Here is a 22,724-nt window from a genome sequence, read left to right on the forward strand (position 1 = left end):
AGGGAGATTCAGGCTGGACACCAGGAAGAAATTGTTTGAGCTGAGGGTGGTGAGAGCCTGGCCCAGGTTGGCCAGAGAGGTGACGGATGAACCATCCCTGGAGACATCCCAGGCCAGGCTGGACGGGGTCTGAGCAACCTGAGCTGGTGAAGATGTCCCTGTCATGGCGGGGGGCACTGGGGAGCTGGGGAGGGCCCTTCAGCACAAACCACTGTGATTCCATGGTTCTGTCACAGCCAGTACCTGTCTGCGTGGTCTCAGCTGTGCGGTCACGTACACCTGCGATAACCTTGTGGTGCTGAGGCCTAGGGCACCGGGTCTGGAGCAAGAGGGTGGGTGGATCCAGGGACCTTCCTCCCTTGGCCTCCATCTGGTAACTCGGACTCACTTTTGTTGGCCAACTGTTTGTTGCTGAATCAAAACCCATAGTTTTGTGCTATGTAGCTCCTTGTTGCAGAAAGATGCCCAGATGCCCTTTTGCAGGACAATTACACTTCAGTTTTCACGTCTGTGCATTGTCCCATTGTGGTGGACATGCAGTCTGTGCTTGGTTTTCTGCCACAGCACAGGGGCTGTATTTCTGTTATGCCCCACATATACATTTACTTTTAGCTAAGTCCGTGAAGCCCTGCATCATTGCCCAGAATTGCCTATGCACTTCTTAATTTCCAGCTCAGAGGTTGTCTTCTCTTGAGGGTCTGAAGGCCTCTGTGTGTGCTTAGAAGAAGGTGTTAGCGCGTTGTGTGGGGCCCGGCGGGAGCAGCCTGTGCCCTGCGGAGCTGCGGGGTTCGCAGTTTCCTGAGAAAAAACCCATCTTCGAATTTCGATATGTGCTGATATTCAACGCTTCAGCTTGTGACTGTGAGATGTTAGTAGTTCAGGAAGGTGATCTTGGGTTAAATAGGGTCCCCAATACTCACCGTGGAGAAATTCTCCATTGCCTTGAATCTTTTACAGTCACAGATACCATGATCACAGAATGTTAGGGATTGGAAGGGGCCTCGAAAGATCCACACCTCCTCTTTGACACTGGGGAACTTTTTAGCTCTGTGTTGATAAAACCAGTGACGTTATCGATATTGTGGAGCCTCCCTTACACCCGGGGGTGTCCGCTGAGCAGACACAGCCAGCCTGTGCGGCTGCCCCAAGGGCCGGGTGTCCCTGCGGACAGTCCCAGGGACAATCCCGTAACCCAGCGGTGAGTATTGGGCTCTTTGGAAGCGCGATCTGGGTGTTGTCATCCTGAGGAACTGGTGTGAGCTCTGGACTCCTGGGTCCGCTTTGGGATGGCCCCTTGGCTGTGGCAGGCAGGTGTTGGTACAGATGTGGAGATCTCCGTGGTTCTTCTTTGCTTTCCTTTTCACTTGTATGAGAAAAGCAAAGGTATTTATATGTTCAAACAAAATCATGCTGATTTTATGAGGTAATAATATTTTTCTAAGGTTAATATTTGCTACTGGAGTTGAAGAGGTAAAATCACTGTCTTGGTGACAGGCAGAGCACTTGGTTTCTCCCCATTACTAAAAATAAGAAGTTAGAACTATACCTACCTTTGAAACTTAATATAACAGCTTCAATATGTGTTCTTAGCATCAGTTGTACATCTGCATCGCGGTATCCCAACCCTTTTGTTTTTCTCTTTCAGAAATATCCTGTATTACCCTATCTAGTTTTAGTATTGAAACAGTTCCTGTTGCAGAGGGACCTTAATGAAGTATTTACAGGCGGAATCGGTTCTTATAGTCTTTTTTTAATGGCTGTCAGTTTCCTTCAGGTAAGTGTCATGAAATCTGTTGATGCCATTGCTGCAAGAGGACATTACATTGAGAGGGAATGGAATCAGTCTTTAAATGTAACCATTTCAGCTAACCTGTCTGTGCTTTGGCACTCCTTGTCATATAAAAACATGCACATCCCACCAGTCTTCTTTCTCCCATTCTGGTACTTTTAGTCTTAGAGATGTTTGGAACATCCGCTGGTGTATCCGTACCAGGCGCAGATGTCATTTGAGACAAAATAACTTGTCTATTGTGTAATTTATTGGGAACAATCCATGTAGGTTAGTGTTAGATGCAGGTGTCTTTCATAACACTTGTTTTCCAGCTCATACACCCTCTGCGTGTTTAATGAACACAACAGAATTTTATATGTTTATCATGTTTTTTAAGCTGATACCAACTAAATGTGGTTTCCAGCATTCTCTTAAATCTAAGAGCACAAAATGCATGAGCATTTGTGCCTGGGAGAGAAAAATATTGTAGAAATATGAAGTAGCCAAGTTCTGGCTTTATGAATCTTGCACTAAATGTGATTGTGTAAGCGTGTGTCTGTACTTCTCCAGACTGCAGTCAGGTTTAGACCCGAGCCTTGAGCTGGAGCTCGGGCTTTACCAGGCGCTGGTGCAGTTGCGCTGAGCACAAAAGCAGCAAAGGCAACAGGCGGGTCCTTTTGAGAGAAACCACAGTCTCTCCCAACCCCAGTTGTTTTGAATGTTGACTAACAGCATTTCCATTTGCTCCTGAAAAACAAGAGGTCACGTTTTGTACCTGTCACAGTTATGAGCGGCTCTTGTTTGTAACCTCTCAGGCTGCATCCGCAGCAGCAGAGGGGATGGCTGTAGAGCTGCGTGTTTGTACTGCAACCCCAGGTTCCTGAAGTGCAAATCTCTTGGCTTTTTTGCAAGAATCCTGCCATTAGTGCTGCAAGTTCACTTACCAAACTGGAAGTCCAAATACAAAACTATTAATACTTGCCAACCTTATTTTTAAGCGGTAATTAATTTACAAACATTTTGATAACATTGTTTTAAATACGCAAAACTGCTTTATGAAGGAAAAATACTACATTTAGACATGTTTGCTTTATCTATTACATTTTCTTATTGTTTATTATTGTATTTAGACGTGTTTGCTGTGAAGAATAAAAGGCACTTAAAGGGACTTGAAACTTGAGGTCTTAAGACAGTGATTTTTTTTTTTTTCTCTTCTTAATAGCTGCATCCCAGGGAAGATGCCTGTATGCCCAATGCCAACTATGGTGTTCTTTTAATAGAGTTTTTTGAATTATATGGACGTCACTTCAATTATCTGAAGACTGGAATCCGAATAAAGGATGGCGGCTCTTACGTTGCCAAGGATGAAGTGCAAAAAAGCATGTTGGATGGCTACAGACCATCGATGCTGTATATCGAAGACCCCTTACAGCCAGGTATCCTCCTAAACCAACATCTTACCGATTGCCTGAGAAAATAAGTTGGGGGAACGCTTAATCCAGAGGAGCTAAAGCAAAGAATAGAGTCACGGAATCATTTGGGTTGGAAGAGACCTTCAAGATCATCGAGTCCAACCATAACCCACCCCTGGCACTGCCCCATGTCCCTGAGAACCTCATGTCCGTCTGTCCAACCCTCCAGGGATGGTGACTCCAGCACTGCCCTGGGCAGCCTGTTCCAATGCCCCACAGCCCTTTGGGGAAGAAATTGTGCCCCACATCCAACCTCAACAACCCCTGGCGCAACTTGAGGCCGTTTCTTTGTGTCTCTGTCTCCCCTCAGCTCCTGCTCTTCAGCTGAACCCCCCAGGTCCCTCAGCCGCTCCCATCACGCTTGTGCTCCAGCCCCTCACCAGCTCCCTTCCCTTCTCTCAACTCGCCCCAGCACCTCAAGGCCTTGGCTTGAGGGGCCCAGAACTGCCCCCAGGATTCGAGGTTTGGCCTCCCCAGGTCCCAGCACAGGGACGGTCACTCCTCTAGGACACCTGTACATGTGCGCGGTCCCTTCTGAGCTCGTGCCCCGCACAGTGTGTTGCTGCCCCTGGGCACGCTCTCCCAATTGAGTCTGTGAAGTCCCATCACCATGTAGAGGTTCCATTCTGTATTGTCACCTTTACGTTAAGGTTGATCGTTGACTTGAGTGGGTGGCTGCTGACATGGAGAATCAAGTGCTGTTCATAGAACAGAGTTAACACGCTTCTGATCTAGAAAAATGTCACCCAGGATAGTATGGTTGCATGTGGAATTATATGCAGTGTAGCATTTGTTTTCTTCATGTATTGTGCTTTTTCCCATGAGTTAGCATTTTGGACTCCTGTGCATGTATATATCTATAGGTCTGTTAAACTCTTGGAAGTATTTATGATTCAGTAATCCTCTGCTGTTCCTCAAGAAGTAACTGCAGTGAGTTGGGACTTCAGGCCAATTTAAAAAAACATTCCTGTCTTCTGTCTGAGGGGAGGTAACCACGGTTTCAGTCTCATTTATTTATGTGATTATATTCTTATTTCAAGGTAATGATGTTGGGAGGAGTTCCTATGGTGCCATGCAAGTCAAACAGGCTTTTGATTATGCCTATGTTGTTTTGAGCCATGCAGTTTCCCCAATAGCTAAATATTACCCTAACAACGAAACGGAAAGGTAAATTTTATGAGTCTAAATCTCAGACGTTAATTGCTTATATTTCTGTGTACATTAGTATTACTTGTGGTGACTCTTTTTTTTTTCACGGTTTACAGTATATTAGGTAGAATAATTAGAGTAACGCAAGAAGTGGCCACGTACAGAGACTGGATATCAAAGCAGTGGGGGACGCAAAGCAGGACAGAGTCTTCGTGTAACGGTGAGTTTTCACTAAACGTGGCGGATGGTGGGAAATTCCTGCATATTTTGGCTTGAATTTTCTTGTTGCTTTTGCCCCACATAGGGCAGTGTGTGCATCTTAATATGACTTTACATTTCGCTCAGTGGTGATGGACTTTTTCTTGCGCTCTCACCCAGGAAACCGAGATTTGTACAAGAATAAAAAGGCCACACTCCACGTTTCTTGTGCTGCGATAGATTGGGTCTGTAGAGAGTGCTGGCTTGCAAAAGGAGGCTTTGGAAAAGCTTCCCATTTAAAGTACACGTGCTGTTACCATCGCTTCCTTTGTCCTTTGAACGTGGACAAGGTTTTTAAAAGAATTACTGGGAATGCTTGTTTAAATCTAAATCCTTACCCTCCGTTGCTCTTTTGTTTTTCATTTTAAACTTTCATATATTGTATGCATACGGAAGCAATATTTAAACCAGGATTGACTATGTAAGTAGAATAAGTCTTTACCACGGAGAAATTCTGAAATATCAACTGTAATTCTTGTTACTAACAAATGGAAACACACAAGATCTAGCTGGAGAACTTGCTGAAAATGTCCTTGAAAATAATCTTTTTGTTGCCCATCTTCTGACTCCACCAACCACCCTCTTGTGGTGTATCTGCTGGCTGGCAGTTTGAGAATTGAAATTGATTTTAATTCTCTCCAATTAATTTTACAACGTTAGCTGCTAGAAGCCTTTTCTTGTTAGAGATTAATCGGAGAAGATGACACAACTACCCGGTGTTGAGGTTTTAAAGCTTTTGCCAGTGGTTTCCCTGGCTGTGCCTGCACTCCTGTAGTCAGTCCCGCCAGCTCCAGAGTGACACTCGCTGCCTCCTGTGATGTGTGTATTAAATTCGGGTAGCAATTGGTGAGGCATTTGAGCTCTGCATCTTGTATTTTCAGTGCAGGGTATGGTACAAAGCAACCAGGTTTACTTGGAGTTCTGCAGCGGCAGCAGAGTGGGAGTTGCCCAGTACTGGGTATAGCAACAGAATTTAAACCACGTGTCTGAGTGCTGCTGAATGTTATTAAGCAGCACGTCTGAGCTCCGTTACTCCTCCTTCCATAGCTCATCTCATTTCCATCTTGAACACGTGCTAGTTTACAGAGCATCCGTTACTGTAGGCAGTACCTACACGTTAAAAAAAGGGTATTAAAAAGAAGGAAAAAAGCGACGTATTTTAGCAGTTAACATGTGGTGATGCGTCTGTTTTGCTTTGAACAGGTAATGGAGTAACCTTGATAGTAGATTCTCAGCAGCTGGACAAATGCAACAATAATCTTGCGGAAGAGACCGAAGCACTGGGAAAACCTAGAAATAAAACTTCAGAAACACTTAGTAAACATTCTTCAAATTCTTCATCAGGTCCTTTATCATCATCATCGTCCACACTGTCCAGCTCTAGTGATGTAGTAAGTACTGGAGGTGTTCTGATGTTTCGGTTTCTTTGGGTTTTTATCCTGGTTTGTACTGCACAAAATACGTTTTAAAAGCTCAGAATCCCAGTTAGTTATTTCATCCGGAATCCAGATGTTGCCTCTTCTGCAATTTCTACGTTGCGGTGCAGTTTTGATACAACACATGTAGAAAGTGAATAAAGTAAATAAAAATGTACATAGCCCTCATTTCTCTGGGTAAACCGTTTCAAAAGCAAAGGCTGGTAGTCCTAAGTGACATGCTTAAGAAAATCTGTTTGGGAATTCTATTTAAAGAATAAAATGGGAATCCCCCAAATCAGAATAATGCATCAATACATTTTTAAATGTTTTACTCAGTAAAAATTCTGGATTGAAAGAATGTTAATACCTAATAAAAAACACATTTAAAGTTTTGTCCACTGCTAGTTTCAAGGGAGAACTCGCTTGTAGAAAAACTCACTGATACTTTACATTTTCCCAAAGGATTCTGATGGAACACCTTGCAAAACCTCGAAACAGTTGAGCTGTCGCCAGTCTGCCACAAACCGAGTGGGCTCACAAGAAGTGTCACTGGAATCCTCCCAGCCCAGCGGGAAAACACAAACGAGCCAAACAGCCAATACATCCAGCAACACCAACAAATCGCAGGTTTGTGAAATGCCTGGAAGGAACAACCGCCTCGATTATTTGAATGTTACAGCCTTCAATTGGATTGATTTTATTTTGGGAAATGTGGATTTGCCGGCAGTATATATGGCCGCGTTGCACTCGTTGCCTTTTTGCAAAAAGCGTGTCGGTCCAGTCTTTACTGCAGAATTTGAGAACTAATGAGACTTGCCTACACATAGTGAAGAACAGCAAGCAAAAAATACATGTTAAAAATTCTGCCTGGCTGCTGTTTGCTGTCGATACTTGTTGAAGTGTCTTTCGTTAAGGGAGATGAAGATTCCTTACTGATAGAGGAAATTCCCTCTTGTTTCCCCTTAAAGACAAACACCTTTATGATGAGACCCACCAGAACTTGTACATTTAGGGGATTTCTCACATTGGGGAATGCTTCTATGACAGCTGAGTCAGCTGGAAGTACTATATGTTCTATATGCAATTTAAATTCTTATATTTATTCAGAGTTTAATGTATAAAATATAGTCTGGAATCTTCTTGACTATTATTCCTGAAAAGTAGTTGTGATGACTTGCTGATGATCTGTGTCTGGCCGGTAACGAGGCAGTTGACAAATTAGGCCTTGGACACACTGTGAATGTGCGTTTGTGTTATTACACGGAGCTAATTCTGGTGTTCAAATGTGAACATGCACAATCTGAGATACTCTACATCTGTAAAAAGATGTGGTATAAAATTAGTCCTGGTCTTAAAAGCATGTTGTCTTAATTTTGCACAGGAGATGAGATTTGAGCAATCTTCATCTGTCATCTTGGATTATGGACTTTGTAAAACACATTTTGACGGCTACAAAATGGGAGCGATAGAACAGTTCTATCCTTTTCAGAATCCAAAGTGCTCTGCACTCTCTTGACCCGTGTGGTTTTGAGTCTAAAGACGAACGTTCGTTTGCAGCCACCAAAGTGACAGATGGGTGGCACTGCTGTTGTCCCAGCAGTGGCCATGCCGCTTTGCCACAGGCATTTTTTCAAGCGTAATGCTTCTTTTGCCAAGAAAGGTTGGACCAGATAATCCTTGTGGTGCCTTCCAACCTGGTATTCTGTGATTCTATGATACTTTGATGAGTTAACATCCTCATTATCCAAAAATAGGGCTATGTAATTGCCACACCTATAGGGTGAGTGTCAGCAGGATGGAGCCAGGCTCTTCTGGTGACAACCAGTGACAGGACAAGGGGCAATGGGTGCAAACTGGAACACAGGAGGTTCCACTGAAAGATGAGAAGCAACTTGTTGGGGGTGAGGGTGGCAGAGCCTGGCCCAGGCTGCCCAGGGGGGTTGTGGAGTCTCCTTCTGTGCAGACATTCCAACCCGCCTGGACACCTTCCTGTGTAACCTCATCTGGGTGTTCCTGCTCCATGGGGGGATTGACCTGGATGAGCTTCCCAGGGCCCTTCAACCCCTGACACTCTGGGATTCTGGGATTGACCACGTTCTCTCTTTTTTCTTGTTCTTTTCACAGCATGGATCTGCACGGTTATTTCGCTCTTCTAACAAAGGCTTCCAAGGTCCAACAAACTCAAGCCACGGTACCTCAGTCACAAACAAACAGCATCAAGGCAGCAAATCGCACCACCAGTTTTTCCACGGCAAGAAGAGGAAACACAAGAGGGACGCGGCCCTTTCAGACCTCTGTAGATAGTTGCCTATTTTCTGACTGTTCTTCTGTGTGCAATGATCTCATGCTACGGGATAGTTTGATAGTGACTCCTTGGATCTCTTCCGGAGCTTCAGACTGTTCAGACATTGATTAGCAACTGCATTATTTTTTTTTTTCCCAGCTCGCCACGGAACGGATCATGAAGATTGATCACCGCAAAAATAAAATAAAAAAAGAAAAAAAAGAACAAAAAAAAGGACAAAAAGAAAAAAAAAAAAAGAGAAAAAAATTTTAAAAGAAAAAAACATTTTAAAAAAAAAGAGGAAAAAGGCTGCTCATTTGATAAGTCATATGCTACAACAGGGTCATTTAGGATATAAAAGCTTGAATGTAAAATAAATGTATTTCCCATCAGCTCGTGCTGACCTGTAGGGGTAGTACTCAGTGTGTCTAGGGGGTGGTAACAAACAAATAAAACACAAAAATATAGGAAAAAAAAAAAGGCAAAAAGTTGTCTTTTGAGGGAAACCCGGCCTTTAAAGGTGAAAGTCATTTGTGCATGAGTTTTTTATTATTTTTGCATATACTTACCATTTTATTGTGTATATATAGATGACCATATAGGAAAACTGACATTTGTAATAGTGGATTTGTTAATACTTTTTACATAACATTACTGTTTAAATTGTAAACATAAATTTTTCTCAGGATTAGTTTGGAAAATAATCTGAATTGTCATCTTAACATCCATATAAAGAGACGTTACTAGTTACGTTGCTCAGAATTTCTTTTCTTGGCATTGCAAAGTTTTAATAGAACATTTGATCTGCAAAAGCTGTTCCTCTGCAAGAAAGGCTGCTGGTGGCAAATGAAGTCGTTCATTTGTGTACAGTGTCCGTGTACTTTGTGTAGACACTGAGCTGGTCATCTCGGAGCAGTGACCTTCACCTTGTCTCTCGAGTGCCATCATTTCAGGCAATGGGGTTTTCTAGTTGCATCTTTCTCTTCCTCCCCTTAGTGGTCTCTCCCTGGTCCTTTCTTTTTCTTTTTATTTTTTAAAAAGAAATATAAAGCCACTTGGGGGTTTTTTCTTCGGTTGGTGGTGGTGATTGTTTTCTTCTTTCTTCTTTTCGGTTTTAAACAACAGAACTCAGTTTGTTACAGACGTTTGCATTCCTGGGCTGCTTCGATCCCATGCCTCTTGGTTTGTGCCTTCCCTTCCCCCTCCAGGTCTGGGTTTTTTTGTCTTTTATATTTTTGCTAACTCCTGTAGGAGACGAGAACTGTTGAAGCTTTAAGTAAATTTTACAATTAAAGTATTTTTTTCTCACGCCCCTCTTAGGCATTTTTATATTTACACTTAACTTCAAATAATTAAATCTATTTTATATTGCCTTAAAGACCCAAACCTTTACTATCTCATAGTATTTCTTCACTGACCTAGTGATTTAATTTAAACTCCGCGTTTGTCCGGTTCAGTTGCGTTACAGGTCGCGGTTGCAGGAACCGAGCGCGAAGGGGAGGAGTGGTGACACGGGCGGGCGCAGCGGGGACACTGCAGGGTGACAAGTGGCGTTTCCTTCCGCGGATTTCTGTAAAGAGGAGAGTCTGTGCGCGCCGTACGTGGCTGTATTTAATGCGGCTGTTCTGGAGACGATGCTTTTATAAAAAGTACTTTTTTTAATATCCATTGACAGATACTACAGACCAACTTGACCGTTAATGGGCACTCATGAGTGCAACGGTTTTTAAATAATGCTATAAGATCAGAACTGATGTCGTCACTTAAATTAATAAACATTTTCAATGTGTTAAAAGTGTTTTACTTCAAAAAAAAAAAAGGAAAATATATATATTTCAAAAGTATGGAAAGTCATAACATTTACTCAGACACTAAGCTTAAGTGATGTTAATTTGACAATGTTTTGTTTTAAATTTCTAGAGTCATATGTTAATTTGATCAGATGATTTTATCAGCAAGATGTTGAGCTTCTGTTCATAGAAACTAGAAAAAGTTGTACCACATTATGCATAATCACAGTATTTATTTTGTTTTAGATTATTGTGAATGTGTAGACTTCTGTTCACCGCTTAGGGAACAATTATTTATAAATTATATTAATCCAGTATTGTTAGCTGCTATTAGCAAAACTGTTCCAAAACTTAATACTTGCAAAGATCTGTATCGCATTTACCACACTGAAGTGTTTTTAAAAGAATCACCCTCATCGTTGAAAGCAAATGTACTCTTAGGGTGCAGATATTAGTGTTCCAATAAGCATGTGATAATTTTAAGGTGGTGGTAGCGGGAAGATAATCTTGATTCCATTGGGAATCTTAGGTTTGCCTCAATTTATGGTTTTCATAAATTTAATGGAAAATAGCTTTTCCTGGACTGCTCAAGTTTCTTTTTGGTAAACAGTATCTTTCTAAAAGAAAAAAGCAAAAAAAAAAAAACCAAAAAAAAACAACAAAAAAAAAGGCATGAAGGAAAAATTGAGGTATTTTACATTGCCTCAAATGACCAGCATTGTATTCATAAAATACTGTATATCTTGCAAATCTTTATTTAAACAGAACAGTTGAACTGTTCGTTTTTCAATCTGAAGTAAAATACTTTCAAGACCTTTTAGTTTGCCTGCTCATTTGTCGTGTACATTTCATCTCTGTATTTGACTCAAGTCTAATTCCTTTTTGAGTTTCAATACTTTTGTGAAGATTTTTGTGAATATATGAAAAATAAATGTTTAATCTAACTACCGCAGTTCATCCCCATTCTTGACGCTCACCCTGTTTCCCTTCGCAGCACCGTGGCACAAAAGGCTCCCAAGGCGCTTCGGAGCTGTTTTGTAGTTTCTGGGCCCCTCTGCCTGGAATTTTGGAGCTTATTCTGTTCCAGTGGGGCTGGTTGGCCGCGTTTCCTTCCAGCAGAGCTGAACCGGAGTCTGTACGCCTAAGTGGAAGAATATAAAGGGTTCTTAATGTGTTGTTTTTATCTAACTTTCCTCTGCATGATACATAGGACGTTTGTGCGAGGACCCGCGTTCTCTGCCTTCGGCGCTCAGGGTAGGACAGCGGCTGTTCAGGTGTCTGAGAAATACGCAAAACTTAATTAGAGCTTGTAGAATTACGCAGAAGTTAATTTGAATTACCTTTAGCTAAAAGCTGTGTTCAGCATCGCTCCTGAAACACGGTCAATATTACTAAAGTATGGTCTTAACTTTGGTTTTCTTCCTTCCTTGCATAAATCGGCAGGGGGACGAACAGATAGCACAGACCGTCTGAAATACATAAAGAAGATGAAATATTTCTGTATCTTCCTGATTGATTTGTTAAAGGGCTTTTTACTTTTTTAAAAAAAGAATAGTTCAAATGGTGTTTATAGTTAAAATCTGTGTATGTACAGTGAGGGTTTTGTGGGTCTTGTGGCAGAAAAGAAGGTGAAAGGTAAGTAAATCTTCCTGTTTATGAGACACGATGCAATTCTGTTCACTGACCTGCATGTTCTGTGCAGCTTCCTCAGAATTTACAGCTCAGGTGTTTAAATGTTTATCATAAACTTGCTTTCCTAGAACTTAATCTTTAGAAAATAATTAGTGGTCCAATGCCTGGTGGCAACTTTTGTTACGTGCTTTCAAAATTGACCTTTTCCGTATTATATCTGGAGTCATCACATGTGCATCCTAAATATAACGTGTGAGCAACTGATTAGAAAATAGTCTTATCTTGGAAATGTGTTGTAAAGAAAAGCAGTCAGCCATTTGGCATCTTGAGGGATGTTTAAAGTCATGAGAGATGTTCAAACTGAATGTGTGACTCCAGCTTTATTTCCTGAAGATAAAAGCTATAGAAGATTATATAGTATGTAATTATTTGAGAGGGGAGTATATTTACCTATTTAGGGGCTGTAAGAAAAAAACACAATTATTCCAGCTATTGCTAAAGCACAAAAAGTAGTGATTTTTTTATTCTGCTGATTGCTAGAACTTCATTCTTTTGCTTAACAATGCAAAATAACTTTCTAAGAAACAAGTTTACGATGGTTTACAACTGTCTTGAAACTGCAGAATTTGAGAGCTTTATTTTCCAGCTAATTTGTAGGGTTCCCACAAGTTTTCCTTAAAAATGTTTTCCAGTTGCAGTGACCTAAATGTAAATGTGTTGTTACTATTTCCAAGAGTCATTTACCTGCAGTTTTGACAGATACGTGTTCATGGCTTCATCTGGAAGTTGAAACCTGCTCTGCAGTTCTCGTGGTGCTTAATTAAATCACATGTGTAGGATCTCTTGTGCCAGAGTTACTGGGCTCCTCCCTGTAGTAATTCACTGCGAGCCTTATTAACTAATCTTCCAAAGTCGACTGTTAGGGTGTTTGAGATGATCCCAGGGAAATTATCCAACAACAAGAATCCATGAAGACAAGTTACTTCATGAACAACATCCTGAGTAACCCAGGAATTAAACGTCAAACGGCCTTATTGAGTCTTTACAAGCCCCAAGTTTGTGTTAGCGATCTACTCGAAAAGGAAATCAGAATAAAAGAGCCAGAAAGTGGCTGTTACTTGTGCATTTTAGTGTGGTAGTGCTAGATCAAATTAATCTACATTTCCGATTACTCTGAAATTCAGATCAGTTAATTTTAATTCTTCGTGTATTTAGCCATTTCCCCACCATGACCATTTTGTCGATTTGTGGACTCCAAAAACGTCTACCAGAAGTGCGGACCTTTGTTGGACACCTTGGCCGTACTGTTAGAGCAGTTCCTTCTCCCTGGGTTTCCCACAGCAGTTCTGGGTAACAGCCGAAACATTGTTCTGTTAGATGCCGTTCTGTTCTTATCTCCAAGGACGCAGCTCCCCTTATCTTCGAGCTTGAAGACTCTGTGGCCTTTTTGACTTAACGAAGCAGAGAGTTCAAAGGTTCACAGCTTGCAGAAGTTACGCTAAGCAAACTCACGCTAGGAGAATTCTGTATAAGCAGTTTCTAACCAATTTCTATAAGAAGCAGTATAGCCAATAATTCCATAAGCTCAGACAGCCTGTTCCCTGGCAGCCCAGTTCAATATGCCTCTCTCTTGGCAGCAGAAATTGTCCATTTGCTCCTTCCTGTAGCAGTGCAACTGCTGGTGAACTTGCATATGTATGAAACTGGGGAAAAATGGGGCATGAATCTTTAGTTTGCTGTAAATTAATTGGTAAGAGCTGATGGGATCCGGAAAATCACTTAAGTAAGGGAAGACAAGAAATCTTGGAGATCCTCTGCGTGAAAGCCATTTGGAGGAATCCCATCTTTGCCTTTTGAGATGTGTGAACAGCAAGGTGCTGCGGCTCTCCTGGTGAGTTCGAATGCTGGGACGTTGCTGCTTGTTGGGTGTGGGATGACCTGAGCTGCCAGCGTGCTCACCATCCAAGTGTGCTGCAGGTTCCAATAGCTGCAAAGACGTTTCTCACTCTTAGACTGACCCTGGTATGTCTTGGTTCCGCTCCCTCCTGCTAGGAGTCCTTCAGTCTTTTTAATCCTTGATGGCTCTTGATATTTTCAACTCGCTGAATTGAATCTCCTAATCCTTCTTTAACCCTTCATTTTTCGTGGCCCAGAGATTTTGTGGTGAATGTGGCATTTATGAAATCCTGCCCAACAAGCTACAGTGAAGCAGGAAGGGGATGGCGATTGATAGTACTTAAAAAAATATTTCCTGCTGCTGCAGCTGCTTTTTAAAGAAAAAAAACCACAGACCTCATTAATTGAGCAGACTAAAGTAAGAATATGGCCCCCTAACCCTCCATATTTGAAGCTAGTTTCTGTGCAAATCCTTCAACAGTCTACTGCTTGGATGCTAGGCTAATTTTTGTTGTTTTTTTGTTTTTTGTTTTTTTTTAATCCATCTGTATAATTAAGTCCTAATTCCCCATAGTACGGAACACCTGAGGAAGAAACCACTCGGCTGCATGCAAGAGCTGGCTGGTGAGAAATGCATTGGTGTGGTGCTGGAGGAAGCCAAGGAACCACAGGGGCGGATTTGGTGAGTGTTTTGCTTGTTCAAAAATAAAAATGCTCTTGTACAGGTTTATATATGAAGCAATGTTTGACTCTTGAGCTGGAAGGTGATTAAGCAATCAAATGCTTCTGAGGAGATATTGCAGAAAGTAATCTGTGCTCTCAGCTGCATTTTCCCAGGTCTAAAGTTCATTTACTGTACTGGGTTTGGTAGAAGTGACATCTGAAAGTAAACCTGGTTTGAATTGCTTGTTTCTGCTGTCTGGCAATGTAACACAGTAATGTATTCCTGGATTTAAAGCTCACATCTTAAAAAACAAAACAAACCCACAAAACAGACAAACACAAATCCACCTTGCTGGTCTGTATACATCAGATTGTTGCACCAGGAGTATGAAGAAATATTTTTCTTGCAACAATAACATTATGTGGTTTAGGTGGAATATGCATTAGTGGCTGCCGTTTGCATTTCCCTCCTTCTGTGTCCTGTTTCCAAACAGGACTGTTGTTCATTCTTACAATAAGTAGAGGACTGATTAAGACTGGGTTGTTGTTTTGTTGTGGTTTTTTTCTCCTCTTCACTGTAGTGGATCTTGAATCAAACTCATTTATGGCTGCCTGGTAATCAGTAACTATGAAAAGACATTCTCGGTCAGAAAAATCAATGGCTAACCCAACAGCAGGTAGAAATCTTTCATATTGTCTTCCTGCAATATCGGCTTGTTCGCTTTTTCGTCTCAAAATTTCTGACAGTGCAAGGGAGGAGTAACTTAAAAATAATGTAATCTTTTCTATAAGATTTTTATTCATCCTCCCGTGTGTCTCACTAAATCTGTGTTATCAACTTTTATCCTTCAAGATAACATAAAAAAGCAATCTAATTGCTGGAAGCTTCAAGCATCTCGGAGCTGGAGTGTGTGCCATCTAGTGAATGACTTCTGTGAAGTGTCTAAGCAATGTATTTGAGCTACGAAGGTAGTGTGAAGGTGTCTGTAATGTCCTTTGTATACAGTAACTAGCACCTTCAGGTAGTGGTAACTTACCTAGTGTTGCTGAGCATCCAAAATCCCACAGAATCCCACTACTCTAGGGTATAGCTGAGAAAACGGAATTTTGTTGCCTAAAGAAAAAAAGTTTAAACAATATGAGTAGGGTTGATAGCCAAGGGGTCAGAGCAGTACTTGCTGTTACAAGGAGGAGCCGTTGCAGCGGCCCCTCCGCCTCCTCCCAGAGACACGCTGGCCAACTCCCACTGACCCAGACCCGCTTTCCTGCACAAAGTGCTTGATATCAATCAGTTTAACAATGAAGTACTTCTGAGTTCTTCAGAATAAAGTCACATGATGGTCTATCAAAACCAGAACAAGCTTCTCAGAGAGCACAGGCAAATACAGAAGCTGGAATTGGGAAGCTGAAGCATTAATGTAAAAGGGAAGGAATCTGACTTCTGTGATTACAGTGAGTGCTGGTCTGGTCACTTTACCATGCGTGGAAAGTCTGATTTTAAAAACCAGACAAACCAAGACAACCCCTAAATCTTCAAATGGCATTACTGCACTTGGTTTCTACCAAATAAAGTAATACAGTGGTGAGTTGAGGAGTATTTTTGAAGTAAAAGTGATAGAAAACAATAACAATTAATCAAATAATGCTACTTCTATAGCTTCTGTATTATTATTATTTTTTCTAGTTGTCAGCACTTGGACATAAAAATCTGTCCACAAAAAACAGTAGTTGTGAACTCTGTATTTGTACATTTGGGAGAGTCTGAATGTTCTGGTGCTGCTTAGTAAGGGAAAACTACAACTAATGATTGTGATGAGCTGGTGCAATACTAAAAGGAGACAAAATAGAACTGATGTTTACTTTTCTGATGTCATTATTAGGAAGATATTTATTTTTATTTCCTGCTTTGTGTCCTCGTCAATGTCTCAATTTTTCTACCTTTGTGCCTCATCTGGCCAGCACAGGAGGTCACAGCTGGCCTGTATCCTAAACTGGCTGCTGACATTGGTTAAGACTTAAGAGCTGGATGGATCGCTGTTAGAGAACAGCAAGTACCCATTTTTGATGTAGTCGTGTTAGAAACTATTGAAGTTTCTCCCCTGTACTGTAGACTGTCCACACAGAAAAATTTCATCATAACAATACCAGTACAACCCACTATCATGTGAACTTGCTAAGGCACTTGACAATCCTTATCCTGAAATAAATCACTTCCCAGCTGATTTCAGTTAATAATCTGTTGTACTGGAATAGTGAAAGTGCACTATAAACACAATTTTGACCTTACTATATAAATAAAAATTATTAGATTTCATTGCAAAGGAGGGAAATTTCTGCTGTTTCAAATATGATGTCAGTGATTTGCCTTACTCTAGGAATTACCACAAAAAGCCTGATTCTGTTGAGTTTAAGGAGAGTTTTCCTACTGATTTCAGGGAGATCAATTTCATCCTCTTTTTTTTTTTTTTTCTCTGATTTATCAATGTCTTGATTTCAGACCTTCAAAGACTTAACATTTTGAGACAAAAGCAAATGCATATACATCAGTAGAGCAATTAGAACTATGCAGACGTCTTGCTTGGTTCTGGACCACCTTTAACCCTTTAGTGACTCTGCTTCAATTGAAGTTTGTTTAGAAGACAACAGTTAAACACAGCCGAAATGTCAGAAACCACGGCAATCAGCAGAGGAACTGTGATTTCAGGACAGTCAGAAACTAAAGCATTTCCCAACTTGGTCCCTCTCAGCTTTGGGATAGTTATTATATCGCTTTGTTTGAAAATACCGACGACTTGGAGGAAAACACAGTCCATTTGTCGGCATAGGAGAAGATAAGGGGAGGGCTGGCTTCTTACTCTGTATTGTCTCTTTTAAAATCATTGCATTCTAAATAAACTAATCTTCTAGAAGTCAGCTACTTCCTTAAGCTCAGTAAGTTAATATAAAGGGCTTGATGCTCAGGTAATATAAATAATTTTTACTCCATTTGCTTCAATATAAAGGGGTTATGTTGATTTAGCAATATAAAATTTGTTCACACTTAAAATTGCTTTCTAACAGACTTTTTTTCTTCAGTAAATCCATGATTCTCTAAGAACTTTTTATTCTAGAATTGCATGCCGATTTACGTAAAACCGTTTTCCCCTAACAATATACATGGTCCATTTATTCCTTACTGATTTTTTGAGTTTTCTTTTCTTTCCAATATGCCCTCCTGGCTACTAACGCAAAGATATTGGAAGTGCAAATTGAAAACAGTTAGCTAAATAGTTTCATCATTCACTGTGAAAATAAAATGATCTATTTTTTTCTGTGTTCTGTAAATCAATAACATCTTCAATTTTGTTATAAAGTCCACCTGCAGTGTTCTGGTATCTAACAGAGAAACGACTACCCTTTTCATTTATTTTCTTGGCTTGCATAACTCACCAATTAATGAAAAGAAAGAGTGACCCTCAATAAAATCATTGGGGCAGTTTTCTAGGAAGTCACAGACCAGATCTTCTTTCACCCAGCATTGTTGGGAGGAATTCAGTTTCTAGGAGAAAAATACATTTTAATACAGGCCAACTTGAGTATACAGAAAGATTTTAAACTAAGTCTGATCTGCCGCCTTTGGTGCGGTCCAAATCACACCTGTGAGTCCAGGTAAAAGGCTCAGGCAATCAGCCAGGCACTGGTTTTTCAAGGCACAATGCACGTTCTTGCTCTGGAGAAAGAACTGTGAGTAGGAGAGCAGACGTTTTTCTGATTCGTAGTCAAACCAAATCTCCCAGCCCTGCCGGCTCCGGAGCTGCAGGCAGTGGGACTTGAATTCCGAGTCCTTCAGTGCCTCTAGAAACCAGCATATTGGCTCCGCAGTCACATACTTTTTTGGACTGTTGGTATTTTTCCTAATTTCTCCTACTATTTCACAGTGCTGTGAGTTTGCATTGGGCTTGAAGTTTTCTTTGGAGAAACTACCGTTACATAGAATGAAGTTCGACTGACTTTTACAAAATCTGGAGTGCTAGAAAATATGATTGTGTTCCAAGTCAGTTAGATTCTTGGACAACTTTAAAAGAAATAACGATTAGGACAAGAGACCTGAACAGCTTTTCATTTCCCTAAAGAAACATATATGGCATTTATTGCTTTATTTACAGAAGAGCAATGAATGATTCCCAAAAGTGCGTTCAAATGATCTGAAGGCCTAGAAATGCCAACTACATAGCTGGGGTGGAACTCCACCTGCTCTTCAGCCTGGCTGAGGCAGTAAGGGACTTCTGCATTTCATAGCATCAACTTAATGGTCTTCAGCAATTGGTTCTAATATTGTCCTGTAATTGAGGGTGATAGCAATGTAGCAGCTCAAAGTAATTTCTCATTACATCCTTCCTAAGTGTGTAGTGCCTAGCACTTGGGGATTGTTCTATTATTAGAGATCTTTGAACTCATAAATTTACAGGAAATAGTAAATAATTTACTCAAGTTATTTGTCTTGTTCTCTAAATTGATTAGTGGCCAAACACAGTAGCACACATGTGTGTACACTGGTAAATAGATGCTAAATCCTATCCAAACAAACAAACAAACAAGATTGTTCTAATAAATGCTTCTTTTTGTAGCATTCATTAAACAACATTTCACTCCCAGCTTCTGAATCGGAATCATGAAGCTAGTGAAGAAAAGCAGAAGTTAAGGTTGTCTTGGTCACTGTTTCAGGGTATTTGAGGAACTGCAAAAAGGCAGCATGATAAATTGTGCTTTCCTACATCCAACCTGCTGTGGTATTATTGCAGGATGTCAAAGGAATATTTAAAATGAGTGAATATATACAAAAGTCTACCTGCTAATGTTAAAAGTACTACTTAATGTATTGTGCTACTTAAATTTTGTCTAACCCATAAAATAGTCTACTGTATATAAATTTTCAAATTATTCCCAAGGATTTAAAATAATATTTTCTGATGTTATAACTAGATTTCTGATTTGCTTTTGTCACATATTTAGTTAGTCAACAACCATCCTCTGAGTCCTAGCTGACCATTTATGGGAGCCACTGAAAGTCTGAATGTTGAAACCTTTTGCAAATTATTTAGAAATAACTTGCTGAGACCAAACACTTTCATCCCCTTTACTACGTTGAGTGGTACAAGCATGCATATACTGAAGGCAGACTCAACCTACAGTGACCACAATGAGGAAAATATAACTGCTGACATGAGAATTTATACTTGAAGATTACTATGGTTTTTTATTTCTGCTTTTTTGAAAATGGAGGTATTTTCCTCTTTCATAATGACTCACAGCACTGGGTGTGATGGCAATCTACACTGAAGCATTGATATCTGAGTTGTACAAAACAGACTCTGTAATGCTCTGTAACAGTTTATAAATGACACTGCAAGTAGATTGGGTATAAACACTCTATCTACAAATAATTTAAATAGAAAAATGAAAAATAGTTTAAATTTTATTATATGAGATTTTTATTGGGTAATGTGTAGTGTTCTATTTTATGTTAATTTCCATATTTTGCTTTTTTCCTTTTCCATCCATTTTGCTAGAAATATGTTATAGTTACCAGTATTTTACAAATAATCTGCAGGACAGGGTACATACAGCACTTAGTGTTTTGGAACCGCTGCCATTAAAACAATGCTACAATGTCAGTCACACTGAATCATGCAGGAATTTTAGATCTTAGTCTGGGATAGCAAATATTTGTGGGTATACAGAAATGATGTTAAGCAATCTCTGTACTCGGAAGGTCTGCAAAATTTTCATGAAGTGGTAAATGGAGTCCATCTGTTCTGAAACGACTCCATTTATGATCTCAGCAGAAAAATGTATTTTCCATTTCCTGCACTTTTAAAATCTTGTTATCTAATCCAACTTTCAGTGAAGACAAGGAATTCTTTTTAACAATCATTTTACTGGAAGATTCTTTTATCCTTTCCCCTAACAAACAGTCTGAGTACTCCATGCACAGCTTCCATCTGAACGCTCCAATAATTTCCTACTGCTTTTCAGATACACGATGTCCAAACCAGGAACGGGAAGACCTAGGTACGATTGAGTGACTTACCCAAGACTGCACCCAGAACTGTCCCAGGGCAGGGACAGCGGAGCAGAGTCCAGCTCAGTGCCGGCCGGGTCCTGCCCCTCCAGTACCTAACCGCCTGTTCTCCAGCCCAATTCCTGATGGATTTCTCCCAAATTGCTGAAACTGGATTCAAATTCCTTCCCAGGATTCCCAGTTCTAACAGCCCAAAAGCATCATAATGGCTGTGCAGCCTCTGAAAATACAACATTTCCTATTTGCCCACAGACATTCAAGCAGGAGCTTGGAGAGTCCAGTGGACCCGTTGTCCTCGTGAGGTGTGTGTGCTGAACCTCAGCTCCCTCCGTGGGTTAATTCAAACACATAGCTCAGGCCTACAGAGTATAAATACCAGCTGGCTTGCAGTTCCCACATAAAAATAGTATTTAATTACTAATGTCTTATCGCAGTAATGGTGTGACCGTGGATGACTAACACGTGGCTGTAGCTGCAGGTAGCCGGGCACACACCTGCACAGCTGCTCGCAGCCACCTCTGACTGACTTCTCCCCAGGTACAATTCGTCCAAAACCCCACAGAAATCTTAATTTCTTTCTGTTGTCTGCAATGAGCTTTGTATCAGATTTAAGTGTGGTAGAGCCAGGCTTGGTCTGAATCAGCGGACAGATACTCAAGGCTTGATATGCTGAGGAATCTTTGCCAGTCCAGTGAAACTCACCCAAAACATACAGAGAGGACTGAAGTGGTCAGGAAGGGGACGAGTGAAAGGCTGAGGGAGCTGGGGCTCTGGAGCTGGACAAGAGGAGACTGAGGGGGGACTCATTCCTGGGGATCAATATGGAAAGGGGGAGTGTCAGGAGGATGGAGCCAGGCTCTTCTGGTGACAACCAGGGACAGGACAAGGGGCAATGGGTGCAAACTGGAACACAGGAGGTTCCACTGAAAGATGAGAAGAAACTTGTGGGGGTGAGGGTGGCAGAGCCTGGCCCAGGCTGCCCAGGGGGGTTGTGGAGTCTCCTTCTGTGCAGACATTCCAACCCGCCTGGACACCTTCCTGTGTAACCTCATCTGGGTGTTCCTGCTCCATGGGGGGATTGCACTGGATGAGCTTTCCAGGGCCCTTCAACCCCTGACATCCTGTGAGTGGGAACGGGTGCTGTGGGGCGGCTGCAGGGTGTCCGGGAGGACAGGTCCTTGTCCCAGGCTGTGGGAGGTCCAGAGTCTTGCCAGAACACCCCAACAGTGGCCAGATTTTAAAAAGATAGCTGTAAATCTTTGCATTTTTCAGCATCCTGGGCAGAAGTTTCTTTCCACACCTCCCCAGCGTGGATTCCCTCTCCCTGTGTGAATGAGGCGCGGCGGGACACGGACACCCCCGAGCCCTGTGAGGGACAGGCTGCTGCAGCGCGTGCCCGGAGCCCCCCCCGGCTTGAGGGGGAGGATCGCTGAGCGGCTCCCCCTCATGCGGGGGTGTTAAAAGCCGGTGACCGAGGCCGGGCTGAGGCGATCCCGCGGTGAGGAGAGGAGCGGTGCGGGTTCCCGCCTCGCTCCCAGCCGCTCTGAGGGGCCGGCCGCCCCGCCACCCCCCGCCAGGGGGCAGGACGGGCGCTGCTGCCGCGCGCGTCCCGCCCTCCCGCGCCGGGCGGCTCCGCGGGCCCGAGACACCTCAGAGGAGGCGGAGCGGCGGGCCCGCCCCGCCCCGCCCGCGCCGCTTCCGCAGGTGAGAGACCCGCACGGCACCGGGGCGGCCGGACCGCGGGTGGCCCCGCTCCGCGGAGCACGAAGTTAAGTTTCAGCTCCCTAAACTTCTAAGTTCCTTTTTTTTTTTTTTGCGTAGAAAAGGCAGATCTGATAATCTGCGAGGCCGATAATTTGTTCCTGCACACCAGCTGAATGGAGAAGTGATTCGCTTTGGCGCGGTAACGCGCTCGAAACACCAAAGCTTTTCCGTTGCAGACTGTTTGGAACCCTTTTAAAGTACGAAATAGGGCTTTAAATCGCTGAAAGAGGTTCTTACATGTCCAGGGAGAAGTTGAAACATCTTCAGCAAGTTGGTTCGTGCCTTTTTTGCTGCTGAGCGGGTAAGTCACTGCCGGGCTCGGGGGATGTGTTGCGGTATTTCTGCAACAAGTGAGCGCTCTGTGCTAATAAAGGGATTGAAACGCTTTAATACGCAGAGTACAGCATTCGATCGTGGTTGCTAGGACCTAGATCTAGCTGAAGTGTGTTATTTAGCAGGGGAATATCACCACTAGTGACCCAAGACCATCCTAAACTCTGTTGCACCTGGTCTGCTCTGAGCAGCGATCCCAGAGTGGCTTTGGACACGCAAAGTAAATATGTGGT

General features: G+C 42.0%; 1 protein-coding gene and 1 long non-coding RNA gene across 2 annotated transcripts in view; both read left to right on the top strand.

Moving 5' to 3' along the window:
- TENT4B (terminal nucleotidyltransferase 4B) overlaps positions 1-11,089 on the top strand; it is a 40,383-nt gene extending 29,294 nt beyond the window's left edge. The window contains exons 6-12 of the mRNA XM_082062695.1: positions 1,646-1,774; positions 2,994-3,207; positions 4,284-4,410; positions 4,509-4,612; positions 5,854-6,041; positions 6,531-6,695; positions 8,193-11,089. Coding sequence (XP_081918821.1) covers positions 1,646-1,774; positions 2,994-3,207; positions 4,284-4,410; positions 4,509-4,612; positions 5,854-6,041; positions 6,531-6,695; positions 8,193-8,372 — 1,107 coding nt within the window. The 3' untranslated portion in view covers positions 8,373-11,089. The remainder of the gene's footprint in view (positions 1-1,645; positions 1,775-2,993; positions 3,208-4,283; positions 4,411-4,508; positions 4,613-5,853; positions 6,042-6,530; positions 6,696-8,192) is intronic.
- A 2,156-nt stretch (positions 11,090-13,245) lies between these two features.
- Positions 13,246-20,778, top strand: LOC309444683. Its single transcript, XR_014185138.1, has 3 exons — positions 13,246-13,665; positions 14,245-14,352; positions 20,349-20,778. It is a non-coding gene; the product is annotated as an uncharacterized lncRNA (long non-coding RNA).
- The last annotated feature ends 1,946 nt before the right edge of the window (positions 20,779-22,724 follow it).

This window comes from Streptopelia decaocto, assembly GCF_964273445.1.
Source record: "Streptopelia decaocto genome assembly, chromosome: 11".
NCBI lineage: Eukaryota > Metazoa > Chordata > Aves > Columbiformes > Columbidae > Streptopelia > Streptopelia decaocto.